The sequence below is a fragment of the Myotis myotis genome, unplaced genomic scaffold (genome assembly GCF_014108235.1).
Source record: "Myotis myotis isolate mMyoMyo1 unplaced genomic scaffold, mMyoMyo1.p scaffold_m19_p_3, whole genome shotgun sequence".
In the NCBI taxonomy this organism is placed as follows: Eukaryota; Metazoa; Chordata; class Mammalia; order Chiroptera; family Vespertilionidae; genus Myotis; species Myotis myotis.
Genome location: NW_023416335.1, coordinates 189,185,567 through 189,207,139, shown reverse-complemented (window position 1 = coordinate 189,207,139; position 21,573 = coordinate 189,185,567). Strand labels below are relative to the sequence as shown.

At 45.0% G+C, this 21,573-nt stretch overlaps 1 protein-coding gene across 4 annotated transcripts in view; it reads left to right on the top strand.

The window, feature by feature from the left end:
- The window catches only part of ETV6 (ETS variant transcription factor 6), a 226,632-nt gene that overhangs the window by 178,626 nt on the left and 26,433 nt on the right, over positions 1-21,573 (top strand). For all 4 annotated transcript variants that reach the window (XM_036300817.1, XM_036300818.1, XM_036300815.1 and 1 more), the window contains 2 exons: positions 5,132-5,266; positions 19,865-20,407. In XM_036300817.1, the coding sequence (XP_036156710.1) occupies positions 5,132-5,266; positions 19,865-20,407 (678 nt within the window). The remainder of the gene's footprint in view (positions 1-5,131; positions 5,267-19,864; positions 20,408-21,573) is intronic.

Here is a 21,573-nt window from a genome sequence, read left to right as displayed (position 1 = left end):
GAAAAAGTCTCTGAGGAGCTGTCCTACTCTGCTATCACCCTTTTTGTCTTACACACACATGTAAGACAAAAACTTGAAACTGCTTAAATATTAAAGGGAAGAAACTCATAACTTGAAACTGCTTAAATACTAAAAGGAAGAAACCCATAGAAAGAGGTTGAAGATAAAACCGTGAACTAGAGAGAGAGAGAAATGGTGAGCTAGAAATGTCTGAATGAAATGATGTCAATTGGAAAACAAATTCCATACATATAAATGTGACTTCATTAAACTTTTGTATGTGCTTTAAGTGCAAAAGTATTGAAGGAAAGCAAATAATTTCCAGATTTTTTGAGACAGGTCTGTGAATAATTATCATAATCACAAGGGGTCCCATCTATTGAGCACATATGATAGCAGGCATGGGCTGGTGCTTCTTCCCATCATCTCATTTAATCGTAACAGCCCTGCCAAGTCTATGGCATTATTGTTATTTGAGACAAAGATTATTTAACTAAGCCTTGAACTAAGGCTCAAAATAGTTTGCCTAAGTGCATGCAGCTTGAAAAATAGAGGGACCATGATTCAAACTTGGGACTTCCTTGCTCCAGAGCCCAAGCTCTTTCCTCTAAAAGTAAGGAAACTCAGATAAATTTGATCCCCTAAGCAGCATCTGTATGTTTTTGGTCTTCAGACACTAGTAAAATTGATAAGCAACTTGCAACAGTTTTGTTCACTCTCACTACTATTCATTTGAAACAAAATGCAAATGAAAGGATAGAATTTAGAATTCTCAGATTAGGTGCTTGTTTTTTACATCCAGATCACCAATGTAAGATAGTATGTGTTTAGTTTATGGGTTTCTGTGTATGTGTGTGTGTGCACACGTGTGTATGCATGCATGTACATTCTTCATGTGTCACATGTGTGCATGCACCTGGAAGGGTATATAGATTTTACGGGGCCTGAATTTTATAATTTGGATGCAAATAGTTCTAGGGCTCCTCCCAAGGGACTATGTAAGTGAAGGCCCCTGAAACTCACCAGCTTCGTGGTAAACCCACCTCTGTACGGTTATGCGTGTACATGAACTATGTGTGTACACATGCAGATATATGGAGGAGCCAACAAAAGCTAGAAGCACCCCTTACAGTTAGTACTAGTTATGTCTCTTCTGGGAAGACAAAGAAGATTTATCAAGAATTGAATGGGCCAAGAATTTCCCGAAAAGTGCCTTTTGAATTTGAGCCAGTGATCATTAGCTAAGTTAGATATACAGTGCTTTGGCTCATGCTCTTTATTTTCAACAAGCAAATAAATATAACATTTTAAAATATCTTCTTTATTCCAGAGATCTCTTTGTTAGTACTACTCTTCAGATATGCCTCCATGAATATTTTCAGAGTGTACCAAGAGAACAGGCCGGGTGTTGGCGGGATTAGGGGACTGTAGCGATGGGGAGAGGGCGGGAGGCCATCTTTATTTATGTAGAAAACGGTTGTAGATGGGACACACGTTCATGGTGCTCCAGAAGCCAAAGCTAAGAGCTGAAGTACATGAGATTATAGGGCAGCCAGAGTCCAACTCATCAGAACTTTCTATCAACTAGAGCTGTCCAAAAGTGGTTTGCTTATCTCGTGGCTGGCTGCCCATCCCTGGAAGTTCTCCTCCAAAGCTACTTCTTGGCAGGGGCGGGGGGTGGGGGTGGGGGCGGGGGAGGCAGGGGACTTTTACTAAACACAAGTTCGAGTCATTATAAGAAACCTCTAGAATCCTCTCTCAGTCTAAGACTCCAAGCAGTTATCAGAAGCATTTCTCAGCAAGCTGTTATTACTGCCAGTCATGCACACACAGGGCATCAGTTAGTTGGGTCCCCATGGTAGTGACATGTTTGTGCTAAGCCTGACACATTCCCCGGCGGAGCCCTGGTTGCTGAGGAAACATGTGGATGGATGGATGGATGGATGGATGGATGGATGGATGGATGGATGGATGGATCTAGCTGTGGCCGTACTTCACAGTTTTAGGATTCAGTTTTTTCCTGGCCTGGAACCTGGGACCTCAGGCTCTCGCTCCCACCCACTAGCCAGCTGTCACAGGTGGTGCTGATGAATGTTATCTTACTAGTTCTCACAATAGGCGTGCAGTTTAGGTGAGGAACTGGCCAAGTTCCGCTTGGCTCTCTCCTCCGCCTGCTTGCTCCTGCCCACTCAGAGATGAACCTCGGCTGCCTGGCTCCCTTTGCCAGCTTTTGGGTGAGAGGCTGAAGTTAAGACCTGGGAAAGTGTGGGGCAGAGCACAGGTCAGCCCCACCGTGGGCTTAGCCCACCAGGGGGGTGAGGTGTCCGGAGAGGCCACAAATGGGTTGAATGGCCTCAGTTAACCTTTGCCCTTTGTGGAGAGGAAACAGAGACTCACTGACCATGACCCAGACACCCCTCCTTTGTTCAATATGTGAGATATTACTATAGTATTATCAATAATAATTGTAGTAATAATAATAATAATAATGGTGGTGGTGGTGGTGGTGGTGACAGCAGTGGTCACAGCCTCAGCTAGTGTTTGCTGAGTTCTCTGCCTGGCGCTGTGATGAGCTCATTTCCTCATCCACTCCTCCCAGCAATCCTGTGGGGTGGATGAAGCTGAGTGAGGCCTAGAGGCACCAGCCTGGCCCCACAGCGGAGACTCTCCCCGGCCCATGTTACTGCGCTGCCTGCTCTCCTGCCCAGGCTTCAGCCACCACACCTCAGAGCTTCTCCAGCCCCCGGCGTGACCCCAGGAAGAGGTTAGGGTGTAACAGTGCACCCGCCCCTGCTCTGGCTGCTTCAAGACCATCCTCTCATTGAATCCTCACAGCGACCTCTGGGGTGGATGTTCTGTGAAAAGCAGTCTGTGCCATCCTCCACATCAGCCTGCCTCTCTAGACAACAAAGCTGAACCCCTCACAGGCGCTAAGTTTATATTTCCTGGCTCCCCTTCCAAAATGATACACTGATTACTGATCTTTCATTTTTAATAGTAATCATCAGAAACACATTTTCAGTGTTTTTTTTCCTCCTCTTCATGCTACTCAAATAAAGCGTCACTCAAATCCACAGGATGAAACCCAGTGAGTGTGAGGCCATGTAAATTAAGAAAAGAATAGGAAGTCTGGCCGGGTTGGCTCAGTGGTTGAGCATTGACCTTTGAACCAGGAGGTCATGGTTCGATTCCCAGTCAGGGCACATGCCCAGATTGCAGGCTCGATCCCAGGTGTGGGGCATGCAGGAGGCAGCCAATCAGTGATTCTTTCTCATCATTGATGTTTCTCTCTCTCTCTCTCTCTCTCTCTCTCTCTCTCTCCCCCCCCCCCCCTTCCTCTCTGAAATCAATAATTTTTTTTTAAAGAAAAGTTTAGGAAGACATCACACTAAACAGAAAGAAACAGAGTATTGATTAGTGACTTGTTTTTGTCAGGGATTAAAATATGAATTTTAAACTAGGACTGTAGTTCGGACTCCGTGTCTTCATCTTATCGGAGACAGCATTACCATGACTGCTATGACTACTCGATGGGGCTTAGGTGAGCTCCGCAGCCTTCCAGCTCCCAAACCCAATCACGTGTGCCAGGTTCTGCCTCCAAAGTCCTGTTAAAAGTCTGGTTCAGAACACTGCTGCGTCTTCTTGCCCGTTTCACTGAAAGGAAATACCCAAGTGACCTGGTGTCTTCAGCTTTTCAAAGTCTTTTGCCTTATTGAGTCATAACAGTAAATAGTGGCAGTAAGTTATGTTAATAACAACCTAATTCAAAGGCAGAGGAAGGACGAAAGCCAAAGCGAAGACGCTAGGGACCTCAGGAATCCCTCAGAATCGAATGCGATGGGACTCGATTTGGGATAAATGGAAAAGGAGTGGAGGTTTGCACAGAGAAAGAATTAAACAGGGAGCATTTCTCAGGCTGAGTTTAAAAGAAAAAAAAAGAATATCTACAGCCCAAAATATGCAGTTAAATTAAGTTGTTAATGAAAGCGCCTGTTTAAAATGGCTAAAATTAGAGATAAAAGCCCATTGTTTGTTCCCACTGTTGACAGCATATCTGTGTGTGGAAGGGCGTGGGGGACAGTCAGGGCTGTGGCATTTGAGAGATTAATCACCCACCCTAAGGGGTTTTGAGGCACCCACCTGCATTTTGAACTTGGATCTAAGTCAAAGGGGTGGGACAAGATCATGACAGGTGTTTTTTCTCTAATTAACTTCTCAGTGGACACGTCAAACACCAAATATATCAGAACAAAGGGTCCCAGCTCAGGACAGCCCCCTCCATCCTCGGCAAGGGGCTGACAACTAAAGACGATTCTCTGGAAATTATGGAACCTTGGAGCAGTGCTGTGTTGCATTTTTAAAGGAGGGAAGCATCCCAGATGTGCCAGTTCCCTACACCGTCTCTTCTGTACTTAGCAGCTGTGACCAGATAGTGAAATTTTTTCATATTTATTCTCTTCCTACCTGGGATTGGGGTGGGTAAAAAAGCATGGGTGTTATGTATGTGTGTTGTTTGGGGTGTTTTTTTGGGGGGGAGGGGTGATTTCTATGAAGAATCTCTGAGTTGTCATAGGGATATTAAAACTTTTCATATTCAGTGACTTCATAAACCCTTGAATTATCTGAAATGCAAGCAAAGATGGATGTGGAAAGGATGTTTTCACAAAAGGAATAGCAGTAAATTAGGACAATTTAAATTTCAAATAAAGTCTGTGAAGCAGACTTTATGCAGCTACTGGAACAGTTCAATAACGTGGGAGGAAAACAGGGACACTGAGCTATGATGTGCTCGATTCTAATTTATAGCTCTAAGGAGGGAATGGGGCTTTCCTCTTAGTGATGACATTATGGGTGGGCTTTTGTTTTCTTCCTGGTTTTCGACATTTTATAAAACTTTTTTTGGTATATTTCATAATCGAAAAGTTCTATTAAAAAACTCACGTGCTCTGACCTTCCGAGTTCCAAGCAGCACAGCCTGTGTGTCCCCGGAGCCCTGGGAGAGTAGGAAGCGAGCCTGCCCTACTCACAGGACACGGTGAACTCAGAACAGTGCCACGCATACCGTCGAAACTCAGTGAGTAGTGAATAAAATATTCCCATTTCTGTATTTCTCTTTCCTTTCTCCTTCCAGGGGATGTGCTCTATGAACTCCTTCAGCATATTCTGAAGCAGAGGAAACCTCGGATTCTTTTTTCACCTTTCTTCCACCCCGGAAACTCGATCCACACCCAGCCGGAAGTCATACTGCACCAGAACCACGAAGAAGGTACCCGAGGAGGCTTGTCTTTCCTTAGACAGATCCAAGAGGTCTCATTGTTAATTTGATAAGTTGTCCTTTTTTATGTGAGTCACTTTTCATTCAACAAACCAATTATCGAATGCTTACTTTGTATAAGGTCCTGGGGGAAATGCCAAGATGATTGAGAGATACTCTAGGCTCTTTGCAACTCACAATCTTGGCGAAGAAAGGAGCAAGATACGCACATGTCATAGTAGGCATCCTAACGAGGTGGCGGAAGGGGAGATGTGCCCAGGTACCAGCAGCAGGTCAGCTCCATGCATGAGATGGCTCTGGGGGAGTCCTTGGTGGCCCAGCAGGATTCAGTTAAGCAGGGATGGTGTGGAGAACATTCCAAGCAGAGAGAATGGCAGAGGATGGAGTCAGTCCTTGGGGTAGAAAGTAGTCAGATGACTTGGGTTGTACAGCTTATCTTCCCTCCCCCTCACTTCCCCACAACCTTTTGTTATGAGGAATTTGAAGCATACCCCAAATAGAGAGAATAAACTCAATACAACCCTGTGAGCCAGCCATCAGCCTGTTTCAGCCATGATCCACACGGGGCCTTTGGAGAGCTACTCCAAGGAGGTTAGGTTGGAAATCGAATGTGGGGGATTTGGATGGAGGGAGGTAATGCGGAATCATTGAAGATTTGTGAGCAGAGGGTAACGAAAGCTGGAGGATGAAAAAAGACCCAAACCCTGTGAACTCTGTGGGGGACCCAGGAATTCTTCATGCACCAGAGGTGGTGTCCTACCTCGTACTCAGTGTAAGTGCTTATTTCAGCGGACCCAGGTGCTGCTCTCCTGTGAGTCACACCATCAGCAAAATCATTGCTAGAAAACAGAGCAGAAAACCAGACTTGCATTGTGACCTTGGACATAGTCCAGAGCAGGCCTATGGGCCCTGGCCAGTGTCGCCCAGGTGGTTGAATGTCATCCCATACACTGAAAGGTTGCTGGTTCCATTCCCGGTCAGGGTACATGCCCAGGTTGTGGGCTCAATCCCTGGTAGGGGGCATACAGGTCGCAGCTGATTGATGCTACACATCAATGCTTTTCTCTCTCTTCCTCTTTCTCTAAAAAGCAGTTTTAAAAATCTTTAAAAAAAAAAAAAAAGCAGGCATATGGGCAGGGAAATAGGTATAAAAATCTTACTTTGTGCACCATTCCATGTACAGCGATGCTCAGTTCCTCTGTGGAGCACTCCTGCCCGGATGGGTTAGACAACAGATGTGGGGACGCACAGCAATACTTTTCACCTGGGACTCTTTCTTAGGACCAGATTACTAGGGGACTAAAACCCTGGTCCCTTGGGGCATTTCCTTGTATCGCTAGATCACCCCCAAGAGCAGGGCTAATATTTTTGTTCTGGTATTGGCAAATTAAAAACATGAGAAGTTGTCTTCTTAATTAACACTTCACAAAAGAGAGCCTGACTCCAGGCAGCTCGACACCTCTTCCTTGTGCCAAGTGCTTCCCAGCAGGTCCCTGGCTTTGTGATGTTTCTCTCATCCTTCCTTCCTCTAGTTTCACCCTTGCTAAATTTAGCAGCTGGCCCCACCCCCAGTTGGTTTCTTCCTTCTTCTGCTCTTCCTGCATGTACATTTCCGCCAGCATAGTAACCAGGAGGTGGGTTTACTGAAGCTTGACATTAAGGCGAGAATCATATTACCTTGCCTGCCTCTTCAGATACAAAGGGCGTGTGATGGGTGTTACACGCCCCCCCCCCCTTTTCTCATTACTTAAAAAAAAAAATCCCGTTTGGAATTTCTGTTCCTCTTTTTATTCCCAAATGTGATTGGAGACTGATGGTCTCACCTCATCACAAATCCTTCCTCCTCTCCCCGGGGCATGATTTGACTCCGAAGTAGGTGTGCTTGTCATTGTTCTCATTTGCAGGAGCTAATCAATAGAGAAAGCTGGCTTACTCTCAGAGCTACTCTCAAACCCAGTAAATACAAATGTGGCCCACCTACGCTTTAAAGCTGTGCTCTCAAGTGTGGTGGTGGTAGGGATGAGCTCAGTCAGTCAAAGAATGGAACTAATGAGGCCAAGGTCAAGGGTCTCATCGCCCTGTGAACCAGTTCGCTCCGCTGCAGACCCTGCCCTGAAAAGTACTGTGTCTCAGAGACCACTCCTTAAAGCTATCAGCCAGGAAGCAGGAGCAGAGAGTACGTGCCCTCTCCTTCACCCGGGCAGACGCAGGCCATGCTCTCAGATGGACAGGTGGACACACAAGAAGGGCAGCTTAGGCCTTTATCAGCAGTTAGCAAATGAGAAGAGTTGTACAAGATTCTGAGGCGATATGAAGAGGCCGCTGCCCCTAGACTTCCAGATCTCTTGGTGCCCTTGGTGATGAAGGAGAAGGAACCCACTAGAGTTCCCTGTCCCCACCCGCCTCCCACCTCCCACCTCCCACCTCTTCTCCTCTCTCCTCCACCAACAAGAAGAAATATCCAGCTTGACAGGAACTATCTCTGGAATCAATACTGTGATATTTACTTGTGACTAGTAACATATTAATATGGGCATATGTTAACATACAGAGAGATCTGGCCCTGAAAAAAAGTAGTTCTGTAAAGTGAAATTAAGCATAGCAAATATTATGCCCCCAATGATTTATTTGACCTCATTGGGGTACAGTGCCATATGAAAGTGTGTAGCTCCTGACTTGGCACAGGGAGATGTGACAGAATGGAAGGGGAACCGGCGTTTCAGAGGGGGCTCTGCTCAGCCCCTCGATAGGCTGGCACGGCGGGCTTGCAGAGTGACATGCAAGCACAAAGCTTCATTCAGCACCCCCCCTGTGGCTTCACCTCATCACTGCCACCACCTTACCCAGTTCAGACATTCATGTCATACTGGGAATTTATCTCCCACCACAAAGGTATCTTGTTTAATCCAGCAGCAGTTCCCTGCAAATATCCCATCCGAGTACATTGCATTGAAATCCCACCCCCTCACCAGCAGCCACACGGCAGTCCCATAAGCTAGGAAGCTGGTGTTAGCTCAAAGGCCCCCTCAGAGCTCCCACAGGAGAGGAAGGTGATCTTACTAATTCAAACCTTTTTTTTTTTTTTTTTTGTAAACACTTATCTTCTCCGTGTCCTGAAATTGTCCTGCGTTGGGCAAAGCAGTCCTCAGATCACCACCTAAGTCTAGGAGAACCTGCATCCTACTCTTCTTCCTTATTTGCTTATGGGAAGAGAGTGCAATATTATATCACCAGGTAACCTTATAAATTGTCATCCCTACCAAGATGTTCATGGGATTCTAACAAGTAAGCGAGGGCAGTAGGCATAAACCAGAATCATTTTGACAAAATGGGTCACATGGTCAGCTGAGATAAAACTTTCTGAAGAATGATTTCGGAAGTCAGGAAACCAGGTTCTAGCCCATTATTCTTCCAGAATAATCATAAGGGCTAAGTTTCTCATTTCTCTGGCCCTCAGTTGTAAAATAGATTAGACTAAATGGTCTCTGATCTTTCAGCTCTCAATTCCTCACATTCTATCCATGGTGTGAGCCTCCCTGGGTGATATGAAGATGAATAAGATGCATTCCCTACCTTCAGGGTAAAAGGCAGCTAAAATCTAGAAAATCCCAACAGTGTCCTCCTGGTGTTGCTCAGAAATAGCTAAATATCTCTTCTAGATTCCTTTTCTTTTATTGTTGTGACCCATTTTACCTGCATAGTATGAATTAGATAGTTACGTAGGAAGAAGACAAAATAAACAACGATACTACTACTTTTACCAAAACCAGGAGGCAAAACATCTTTAGAAATTTCAGGCCAGCAAATGATGTTGGCCTGGACATGCACAAATCTCTAGGGAGAAGGAATGAGATCTATGTTTCTTCTGATCCTTACCCAAGGATGTTTTCATTGATTCTAGAGAGAAAGGAAGGCGGGGAAAGAGAGAGAGATAGAGAGGCCTCAATTGGCTGCCTCCTGTACGCATCCTGACTGGGGATTGAACCCATAACCTAGGTGTGTACCCTGACCAGGAATCGAACCCGCAACCTTTTGGTGTACGGACGACCCTCCAACCAATTGAGTCACTGGCCAGGGAAATGTCTATGTTTCTTAAATGTTCTTATTCCACCACCTCCTTGGGGAACCCCCCTATAATTTCAGCTCTTCTGTTCCACCCTCTCCTATGCCCCATCTAAGAGACTGGGAGGTGATTCTTAGTCACTTTAGTTTGAAAATATTTGCACGTGCAGTGCGGTGATTGTTTCTGCAACAGTGTAGGCCGTTTTAAGGTGACAGTTCTGCTCTGGGGCAGTTTTTTGTCACCAGGTGGACGTGGAAAGTAGAAGTGAAGATGAGAAATGTCAAGTGTCAAAATACTGTTTTCTCAATTCTCCTTACAACCACACAGGGTAAGAGAGTGGAGAGAAATCATGTCTTTGATGAGGGGCAGAGTGGGTGGCCTACATTCTGGATGGCCCACAGAAGTTTTATTTATAGGATTGCTTTATTAATGGAAACATTACCTCTTCCCCTCCGCCAGCCACCAGATCCAAGTGCCCAAAGACTGATTTGGAGGAAGGAAATCTTAAACAAGTTTAATGAAATAATTAAAGATGATGAGGTATAGGAATCTGCTTTATAATAACAAAATTAAAGCTAACATTTATGGGGTCCTTTTTTGCATGTCAGACCCTGTTCTAAGCTCTTACATGTTGAAATCATTTAATCTTCACACCCAGCCTTTCAAGAAGGTAATATTATTCCCATTTTACAGATGAGGAAATTGCGGCTAGAGCAGTAAAGTGGCATCCCCCAAATCACACAGCTGCAAAGAAGCAAAGCTAAGACTTAACCCCAGGCCCACACGGCTCCAATACCTGCATTTACCCACAGCATGACTGAGCCACAAAAATAATGCTTTCATTATTTTATTTTATTATTATTATTATTATTATTATTATTATTATTATTATTTGCAAGCACTCTAAACGTGGAACAAATGAATGGGCATGTAGAGATTAGGATGCCAGGTCAGGTCTCCTGACTGGGTACATTGTGGCAAGTCCCAGCACGTCTGCTTATACATTTTCTGCTTCATAGTACTTGAAACTGCCAAAACTAAGTAAAAAGAAAAAAAGTCAAAGATAGCTTTTGAGACACCAGTGTATGTCCTCAATTCATGATATGAAAAACTCATACTAACTTGGATGCATTAACCCATAGAGACCATTGACTGCCTCAGGGTGAATGGACTTAGCCCAGGGAACATCCCAGCCTGTAAGAAATGCGGGCTCTCCGTCAGGCCCTGGCTTCCGAGAGCTGGAGAGCCGCCAGCCCGTGGGAGCCAGCCCCTCAGGACAGCTGCCGAGTGGGCAGGAGGGCACGTGAGGCTTTTAGCTGCCCGGCCACGTCCTATTACTGGTTGTTGCGAAAAGCATCCCCGCTTCTCTAGTCTCGCTGGGATCGTGTTGATGACTGAAGTGTCAAGGAGGCTGCTGGCTGGGGTCTGGCGACTGTGTAATCCGTGTGAACTGTGTAATGCGTGGTGGAGCCAGAGAGCAGCACCGTGTGTCTGCACTCTGGATCCTGACCAGCTGTTCAGGTCCCAGCTCCCAGTTTACCAGCCGGGAGACTTCACGCAAGTTACTCGACTTCCTTGTGTCTCAGTTTCCATCTGTAAAATAAGGAAAATACTCTTATCGGATATGATGGATATCAGAAAGGATCGAGTTAATATGGAAAATGCCCTGAGAACAGCATCTATCACATAGCAGGCATTCAATAAATGCTTCTCATTACCATGATTTGATATTTTTTTGCCACTCTATGATTGGGGTTTTTTCTTTTCTTTTTTTAGCTTAAAATTGTAGTTGTGGTAAAATACACGTAACATTTACCATCGGAACCATGTTTAAGTGCTCAGCAGTGTGAAGTGTATTCACATTGTCGTGCAGTGGTTGGCTGTTTGATGTCTTACATTCAGTTCCAATGTTCTTAACCAATCCCATTACTGCAGCTACATGCTCTTTGTGTAAACACCACCTTTGTGCATTCCGGACATAAGAAGGGGCTTTTCTCTACCCATGCCATTATCCTAGAATTCCTTCATTGATTCACCGGGCACCTTATGTAATATTATTTCTATGGTGAAATACATTTGAAGTCCCAGCCTTAATTGCTTTCAGGACACAGCCCACTTTGAGAATGAGTTCTGCGTGTACTCTAACATCACGGTCCCCGGCACATGGTAGGTCCTCCGTGACCCTTTGGGGCCTGTTAATCTCCTGGGTCTCCTCTCACATTTAAAAACTATAAGATGAACCTTTTTGTGCTCCTTTCAATTCTGTGATTCTTGGATCTGACATGAGGTCCCACCAGAGAAAGAACAGGCCCAGATCTTGACTTCCTGTCGTTCCCCAGGGAACCAGCTAACAGTATCTTTTCCCCTTACCAGGCTGCATTCTGCTCTTGCCTAACTCCTTTTCCCTGCTTTGCTTCCTATATTTCAGGGTCTAGGGCAGCAAGACCTTTTACTCTCTGACCTTTGTCCCCTGATGCAGCATTTGATTGTGATGGGGAAGTGTGGAGCCCCTGGGTGGTGCAGAGAGCCTCTTGCCAATGGTCAGCCTACTTCAGGGAGGACCTACTCCCTTCCCTGCCTCCTCGGACTTCCTGCAACAGTAGAGGCTGCTCTTAGCCCAAGGGCTAGCTGGCTCTATTCAGCCACAAGTTTTAGGGACAGGTGAGCCCTCAGATGCATGAATAACTCCCACAAGGTGGTCTGGAAGTCTTCAAGAAACTTCCTGTTACCACTAGGGAAATGTCATCTGATGTTTTTGAGATAACGGCACTGGGAGCCTTGCGGGTTCACTTCCTGAGAAGGAGGCCCTCATTTGGCGTTATCTTGCTCTTTCCTCTTTCCAGCCCTCCTCTGCCTTATCTTTGTGCCACCCTGACCCCATCCCTGTAAATGATTTACAAGGCATACACCCACAGGTCTAATAGACTCATTTGAAATCTGATCCCTTGATTTCTTCATTTACGTCTTTTGTGCTGCTTTATTGAGACTGAGGGAGACTCCTTCCTCTACCAAGTATGTCAAACTCATGGTCAGTAGCCTGCCAGCCACAAGTTTGACATGCTTGCAGTCTACATACACCGCCTGACTGCAAAGGGCAAAGACAGCATACAGTCCGGAGCACCTCCCCGGTTCACAGACCTGCTTCTGCCCTCTGTACTGAGCCCCTGGCAGAGGTAGCCTGTTTGAAGGCCTTCCACCCACAATAATGAAGTTGAAACCTCAGAGGCCTGCAAGTTACCGATGTTGCTTCTTTCAGTTCCTTTCACCAAATGCTTATAAAATTCAAGGAGCTTACTTACTGTGTATGACCTCAAACATCTGTGAATGTTTGAAGTCATACTCAAACACCAGTCATATTGGATTAGGGCCATACCCTGCAAACTTGGGCAGTTTTATTCTCAAGCATTCAGTAGCATTGGCAACTTGTTGAGATGAATAGACTGGAATGGGCAGGCAAAGGGTCAGTGAAAAGTCTCAGCTGAAACTTTTGGGAAAGGAGTAGGGGATGAGGTATGTATTAGTTTTCTAGGGCTACAATAACAAGGTACCACAGATAGCTGGTTTAAACAACATGAATTTATTATCTCACAGTTCTGGAGGCTGGAAGTCCAAGATCAAGGAGGGGTGGGCAGAATCGCTTCCTTCTGAGGACCGTGAGGGAGAACCTGTTATGCGCCCCTCTTCTAGCTTCTGGTGGTTTGCTGGCAATCCTTGGCTTCGTCTTCACATGGCATGCTCCCCGTGTGCATCCTCTCTTTATTCAGCACCTGTAGTCTGTTGATGTGTGTATATTTTTATGTGCCTTTTAAATTATTACATTCTTGAGAGCAAGGACCACATTTTCTTACTCTTTGTGTATTGTGCATCCGAGACACTACTTGAAATATAGTTGACATCACGCAAGGTTCTGTGATTCAACTCATATTTTGTAATCACTGTGGGGCAAAATACTCCCCTTTCAATCATGCAGTGTGTGTATGTCCGTGTGTCCAAGTTCCCCTTTTCATAAGGACACCAGTCATATTGGATTAGGGCCCCACCTTATCACCTTACCTTAACTAAGTGCATCTGCAATGGCCCCATTTCCGACAAGGTCACATTCTGAGGTACTGGGACTTCAGAATATGAATTTTCTTTGAGTAGGGGAAGCACAGTTCAACCCGTAACAGGTTGTACAGCACTTAAGTGTACACACGAAATCTGTTTTGAGTTCTACCTCAAGACCTAGACCCTTTAATCTCCATGTAGCTCTTTATGGTTCCCATGAATCTTTTACAAAATTGTGCTGGGAAATGGTCCCTTCTGAAAGAGTGTGGGACGGGAGATGGAGGCTGATGAGAAAGGCTGACCTGCTGGACCTGTTGATTTGCATCTCTAACTTCTTACCATCATCTGTGCCTCGGGGAAGGCATGCTGGTGGACCTGTGATCCTGTGTATGAGGTATAAACTTGATCTTAGCCTTTGTTCTACTCTGCAGATTTTCCAGTCAAAACCCGTGACTTTAACCAAAGGCAATTTGTTTTTGTTTTGTTTTTTTTAGGTTTACTAGTGTTCATTATTTATAACATGATTAAATTGGGTCGACTTTTAGTGAATTTTATATAGAGAAACTTTTCTAATAGGTAAAAAGAAAGAGGAGAGTCCTAGTGGTTGGAACGTCGGCCCTCAGACTAAAGGGTCCCGGGTTCGATTCCCATCAAGGGCACCTTCCTTGATTGCAGGCTCGATCCCCAGCCCGGGTCAAGGCACATGGGGGAGGCAACCAATCAACCCAACATTGATGTTTTTCTCTCTCTGTCTCCCCTCCTCCCCTCCACACTCTCTGAAAATCAATTGAAAAAATATCCTCAAATGAGGATTACCAAACAACCACACACCCCCCCCAAAAAAAAAGAGGAGAAAAGAAATCAGACCTTTTTTTTGGTAATCATCACATTTATTTATATGATGATTTTGTAATCATCTTATTTTGGGCTGTGTGGTAGTGAGAAGGGATTATATGTGTCTAAAAGAGACCTACAAAGAGAAAGGTTTGGCATCAGAAAACACTTTCAACCAGAATGGGTTCTCTACCAGTCCTTGGTCTTTTTCCCCCTTCCATCTTCCTTCCACGCCTACACTAATTATGTGTGGCTTTCCCTCCCTCTTCCTTATGCATTTCCCTCCCATATCAAGACCTTCAGACTGAGGGCAATGTGGATAATTTCCCAGTTTTCCAGATGGGCAATTCACCAAGAACAAACCCAGACATCAAGGCCAGACCAAAAAAAAAATCTTCTTGTTTTAGACAGAAGACTCCTACATCTGGGGGATTTAATGCACCCACTGTCCGCTCGGTGCATTTCCTGTGTCCGGAGCTTCTCTGCCTGCCGGCTCTGGTCTCATAAGTTTCCATACCCTGCTGCCAACTTATAATAACAGAGGCCGCAGGCAGCAGGGCAGGAACGTCATCGCCCTCTCTATCCGTGGGCGCGTGCCTTGCAAACTGAAACAAAAGCTTAGAAGACCTCATTGCAGGCCTTTCAGCCTTGACAGTGGTTGTGCCCAGACCACCGGTTGCCTGGAATTAAAACCCTCGGATCCAGTTCTCTACCATTAATGTTATCAACTTCATCAAGTACTTCCTCTTTGAGTGGTGTGTGCAGAGAGAGAAATAAATCATGCTCCACCAGGTCCTGTTGCTGCCAGATCCTGAGTCAAAAGTAAAATGTGAGTTGATTATCCAGAGCACTATCTCCCTCCTTTATTGTTCCCAATGATCTGGGCAGGAACAGAGAGTGAAATCTCTCCAGGACATTACATCAGTTCCTCCTTTACCCTTGGCATGAAAGCTCTTCCTCTCATAGTCCTCCCAGACTTCCTAAGGCTTGCCCTGAGTGCACACCCATACACTGAGCCTTGAAGCCCAGGACATCAAAGGAAGCTTGTAGGTAACCAGACTACTGGCCAATGCCTGTGTCATTTTGCAATCTGTAAGACGGGAAATGGATTCAGGAAATAGGATTTTTCAACACATGGCCTTCATCATCCTTAAGTATTTTTAAAACCTTAATAAGCTTTTAAGGAAAGGGAGACATTCTGTAAATGGCATTTAGAAGAAAACATATGAAACTTCAAAATGCAGCTATCTTAAATACTTGCTTACGATGGCCATATTCTGTGACAAATGACAAGTGTTCATGGCTAGCAGAGTTGAGATCCATATTAGCTGTGAAAAGAATCATCCCCAAAAGATTACAGGTCATTTATATCATACTAATAATCTCAGCTATTAAAGTTAATACCATGGGTCCAGCCAGTACCTTATAAGCATATATTTGCATTTGGGTTCAAGTAACTAAGTTAGTACTTGTCATCCCAACCTGTATCATTGCAAGATTGATTAAGCACTTAAAAAATACACACACTTTTTTGTAGGCAAACATCAAATTGATACAAAAGTAGGGAGAATTATATAATGAACCACCATGTACCCATCACCAGCTTTAAGGATCAATTGTGGCCATTCTTGTTTCCTTTATACACCAGGTACACTCTGATTCAAACTTCCAGATTATTGTAAAGCAAATCCCAGGTATATAATTTCATCTATAAATATATCAGTACAGGTCTGAAAAGATAAGGACCCATTATAAAATCATACAGAGTTATTACATCACCTGAAAACTAATAGATCTTCAGTATCACCAAATATCCTGTTAATGTTCACATTTCCCCAACTATCTCATCAATGTTTCTAACTTTGAATCAGAATCCAAACAAGTCTCTATACACCGCAAATGGTTGATGTGTCTCTTAAGTCTCTTTCAATCTATAGTTCTCCATCTCTATCTTTCTTGCACACTTGCTTGTTAGTGTAAATCTTCCCTTGTACATAGTGTGTCTTTTTTTTCTCTGGTTGCTTTCAAGATTTTCTCTTTGGTTTTCAGATTTTTTACTATGGTGTGACTGTGTGTAGCTTTTCTTGTATTTATTTTGCTTGGGATTTGCTGAGCTTCTTGGACCTTTAAGTTTGTCATTGTTACCAAATTTGGGAATAATTTGGCCATTATTTCTGCAAATTTTTTGCCCCATTCTTTCTGTTCTCTCCTTCTTAGACTCCAATTACATGTCTGTTACCATTTAATATTGTTTCAGTCACAGAGGATCTATTTTTTAACTTTTTAAAATTTGTCTTCAAGTTTCCTAATCCTATCTTCTGTCATCTCCAACCTGCTATTAAGTTCATCTAGTCTAATCTTTCATTTCAGATACTGTATTTTTTTTCAGTTCTAGAATCTTCTTTTTTTATATATCGTTTCCATTTCTCTTCTGACAATCTCCGTTATCATTCATTATGATTATCATTTATTGTAAATGCTTGAACTTACAGCTACTTTAAAGTTCTTTTTTGCTAATTTCAACCTCTGCATTATCAGTCTGTTTTCAGTCTGTTTTCCTCTTGATTTTGGATCATGCTTCTCTGTCTTCGAATGTCTAGAAAATCTTTATTGGATACTAGATATCCAATAAAGATAGATAAACACAATCGATAACACGTTGTAGAGAAAGTATGTTATACTAGTGCTCAGGGACGGATTCATGCACATTGAAAGGAATTAATTAGAAGGTGGTCGGAGGAGCGGGACTGGGTGAGATAGGCCAGACACGCCCTAGCCCAGCCGTGGGCAAACTATGGCCCTCAGGCCGGATCCGGCCCATTTGAAATGAATAAAACTGTACCCTTTTATGTAATGATGTTTACTTTGAATTTATATTAGTTCACACAAACACTCCATCCATGCTTTTGTTCCGGCCCTCCAGTCCAGTTTAAGAACCCACTGTGGCCCTCTAGTCAAAAAGTTTGCCCACCCCTGCCCTAGAGCCAACCTCTTGTGGTCCCTCCCTGGGCAGCGCTGGGGCTTGAAGGGTATCTGCAGAGTGAGGGGGGTCCCTCCGACAGGTGGGGTCCCTTGGCCTGGCCTGCGCTCTCCAACATCCCCCCGAGGGGTCCCAATTGCAAGAGGACAGTTCTTGGGTGACACACCCTGGAATTGGGCTCCCGCCTCTCTGGTTCTGGGTGCATCACCCAAGAGCTGCAGCTGCCAAGTCACCGCAGCTCAGCAGCTCCTGTGTTGAGCATCTGTCCCCTGGTGGTCAATGCACATCTTAGCTACCAATTGGAGCATCTGCCCCTTGGTGATCATTGCGCATCATAGCTGTGGGTCAGATGGTTGAACAGTCGGATGGTTGCTTAGGCTTTTATGTATATAGATTCCTCCGAAGGATGTTGATTTTTATTCTAGGCAGTTAAATGACTAGCCAGTCATTTTGAATTTGTTGAGTCTTGATCTTACGTTTAGTTAGGACAGATCTGCTTCAGTTTTGCCTTTAGCCATCAGGTAAATCCCTTTGTCCTAGAGCACTATTCTTACTCATAAGGTGTGGCCATTCTGGGTTAATACCCAGCTTGAGATACTTACAGAGCTTTCTAATGGAAATTAAAATCCAAATTCTGTCTTCAATACAGTGGCCAATAGCTGAGATTTCTGCTCCTATCTTTCAATCATCCAGCTGTTGCTTTTCACTGAGCTCCTCAGAGAGTTTCCCCAGCACATGTGCTATTCAGAGCACATGTTAAAGATTTGAGGAAACTTTATGTGCCAATTTAGTGATATTCCCTCTGAAGCTCTCTTTATGAGACTTGCTCTCTCAATTTTTTGCCATTCTGGCAGCCATACTTGAATCCCTGACACCTCAAGCAACTTTCAAGTCATTCTCTATCTGCCCCACATTACACGGACAATCCTCAGGGCAAAAGCTCTGCAAATTGGTATCTCACTCTGTCAGTTTCATTCTTTCAAGAGTGAAATCCCCTTCATTTTTTCCATTACCTTCAAATAACTTTTAGAAATGTATTCTATCCAGATTCTATTATTTCTACCTGTAGAAAGGTTAGTTCAGTACAAGCCACTCTGCCATTATTGAAACTGGAATTCCCTTCTTCATTAGAAAAATGGTAGCATACCATAAATAGTTTATCTTGCTTTGCTTATCTAACCATAGAGCCTAGAGACCAGTGCTTAGCAGAATATTGAGATACTCCTCATTCCATTTTATAGCCACACTAGAGGCCCAGCAATTGCACAAGGAGGCACCCCACGGGCTGCGGCGGGAGTCAGGCCAGACTGGCGCTGCAGGCGGCTGGGACCCGAGCCTGACTTCCGCCCAGGTCCCCCCAAGCCCCCTGCCTGTGTCCGCTCTGGGTCGCCAGAGCCGCCGCACCAATTCAGGCAGGCCCCCCTGTCTCTGTCTCCCTCTCCGCTCCAGGCCTCACCTGTATGCACAACCTCTTCCTGTCCGGTAGTGACCCGTTACAGCGTCCTGGCCTAATTTGCATATTACCATATATATAGTCCTCCGCTATTTATAGGTATACTATAGCTTAATAAACCAGTCTCCTGCTGGTAGCTATGCCAATGAGACAGTTCTGGGAATAGATATGGCCAGAAAAACTTCATGAAGATGAGTGTGGGTCCCTATAGAAAGCTCCATTTTCATAGACAGATTTATCTCCTTCCTATTCTTAGCAGGACTCAAAGCCAAATGTATGCTAGTTCCTCTCTCAACCCAGCCTGCAGAACTACTTCTGTTGCCGAGCTGTGTATACTTCTGGGTTGTCCTTGCTCATATGTGACCAGCTTGAAAGTTAAAGTGGGATGGGGTGAAGGTATGTTTCCCCTTTTTACTTACCTCTGCGTATCTTTAAGCATTTATGAGTAGGGTCTGCGCACTCAGAAACAGAGTGATCCTAATCGTTCTTTCAAGTACAATTAGATTGTCATTCTGTACATTAGCCCCACTATTCAGGGTTCAGGTTTAGGTGTTACTTCCACCCTGGTTTGTATATAGAAAAGTGGTAGATATTGCAATAGATACATGGGTCTAGAATCTGATTGGAGTCTGGTTCTAACCCCCTAACTGGCTCTGTGGCCTTGGGTAAATTGCTTACCTTCTCTATGCCTCCATTTTTTCACCTGTGAAGTAGGATTAATGTAGTTAGTATCTGCTACTTAGGAGTGTTGTAAATTTTAAATAGTACAATGCAGAAGCTAGGATATAGTAATTGCTTTGTTATTATTATTATTATTATTATTATTATTATTATTATTATTAAATACCCATACCTCCTAGAGGTAGAGAAAATGAAAATTTGCTTATGAAAATGTAAGTCAGTGAAAGCATCTAGAGAGAAACCCTTAAGGACCCTGAAAGCCACATGCAGAGTCAAAGGTAAAGAATGAAAGTTTGGCTTCCTCGTGTTTGTAAGCCACGAGCAGGTGATTGATGGAATGTTTGTAGACATTCTTCGCTGTCTAGTGGCAGGAAAAGAATTCTAAGTATGTGCACTACGCGGGGAAACAGTCCTGCATCCTGGGCAGAAAGCAGCCGCACTGCACCCCTGCCCTGCTCACTGTAGAGCTGCAGTGAGGTCCCTCCCCTGCAGCTCACTGGGGGCTCTGATGGTCTCTCCTCTGCTCCATAGATAACTGTGTCCAGAGGACCCCGAGGCCGTCCGTGGAGAACGTGCACCACAACCCTCCCACCATTGAACTGTTGCACCGCTCTAGGTCACCCATCACCACCAATCACCGGCCGTCTCCTGACCCAGAGCAGCGGCCCCTCCGGTCCCCCCTGGACAACATGATCCGCCGCCTCTCCCCAGCCGAGAGGGCCCAGGGACCAAGGCTCCACCAGGAAAACAACCACCAGGAGTCCTACCCCCTGTCGGTGTCTCCCATAGAGAATAATCACTGCCCACCGTCCTCTGAGTCCCACCAGAAGCCATCTAGCCCCCGGCAGGAGAGCACACGCGTGATCCAGCTGATGCCCAGCCCCATCATGCACCCTCTGATCTTGAACCCCCGGCACTCCGTGGATTTCAAACAGTCCAGGCTTTCCGAGGACGGGCTGCACCGGGAAGGGAAGCCCATCAACCTGTCGCATCGGGAAGACCTGTACATGAACCACATCATGGTCTCCGTCTCCCCGCCCGAGGAGCACGCCATGCCCATTGGGAGGATAGCAGGTAAGTGGGTGCTCCCCTCTGCTGCCACTTCAGCCTCAGGGCAGGCCTAACAAAGCCCTACTCTCTCCTGAGAACTTTGCCACCAGCCTCACACCATCCCCAATTAGGTGCCCTCAGAGGCTCTGAGGGACTACTGTCTGGATGAGGTGAAATCCCTAATGGGCTAGTTAATGAGCTGCTGGGGTGAAGTGGTTAATGAGCCTCAGAAATGTTAAGGAAGGAATGTCCTACATCCCCGCTTATAAGGAGAGTCACATCAGAGTCATGGCTAAGCAAAAACACTTAGAATAAAAGGTTTATGAGCATGTTAATGGCCCTGTCCTGAAGTTTCCAGCCGCTAATTAATAACCAGACACAGCATAAAGAGCCTTTGTCTCGGGCACAGGCCTGTAATTCCACCCTGTGGGCAGTAGCTCAGCACAGCCCTAGCTTGGGAGGGGGCAGGAGAGAAAAACAGGAGGGTGGTGTTGGAGACAGGTGTTGTTGGGTCATTGGGATGGAGGAAACCACTCTTGAATTCTTTTATGATGACAAGCTCAGATTTGTTTCCTGAGGCAAGAAGCCAGTAGACATCTACACATTGCGTTTGTCTTCCCCTAGCTTACATGACGTCAGTCCCCAGAAGCTTAATCCTCCAACCGCTTGGCAGGTTAGCTCTTTGCCTAGAGCGTCACTCTATTCCTGAGACATTTGTTGAGCACTGACTATGCGCAGATAAACACATTAGGAAGCAGGGGACGCAGAGCTGACTTGACACAATTATTTCTTCAAGGAATTTAAAATGCACTAGGAGAGACAGATGGGAAAACCACTAACTAAGATATAAGGCAGAACGAAGTAAGTTCTATGTTCCATTCATTCAGTGCACAAGCATTTATTCACTTATTTATTACTCACTCACTGTGTGCTGGGATAATTAAGTGCTATGGAAGCAAAGCAAAGGGAAGGCACGTTTTGACTGTAGGAATTGCGGAAGGCTTAGCAGGGAGGTAGCTTAATGCTGAAGGTGATTTGTGTTCACTGGTGGGAGGAATGCATGGAAGAAGGAGGGGAGGAGTCCAGCCTGTTCAGGGAAAGGTGAGAAATGCCTCCTCTTCTCCCTCCTCCTCCTCCTCCTCCTCTTCTCCCTCCTCCTCATTCTCCTCCTCTTCTTCCTCCTCCATGAG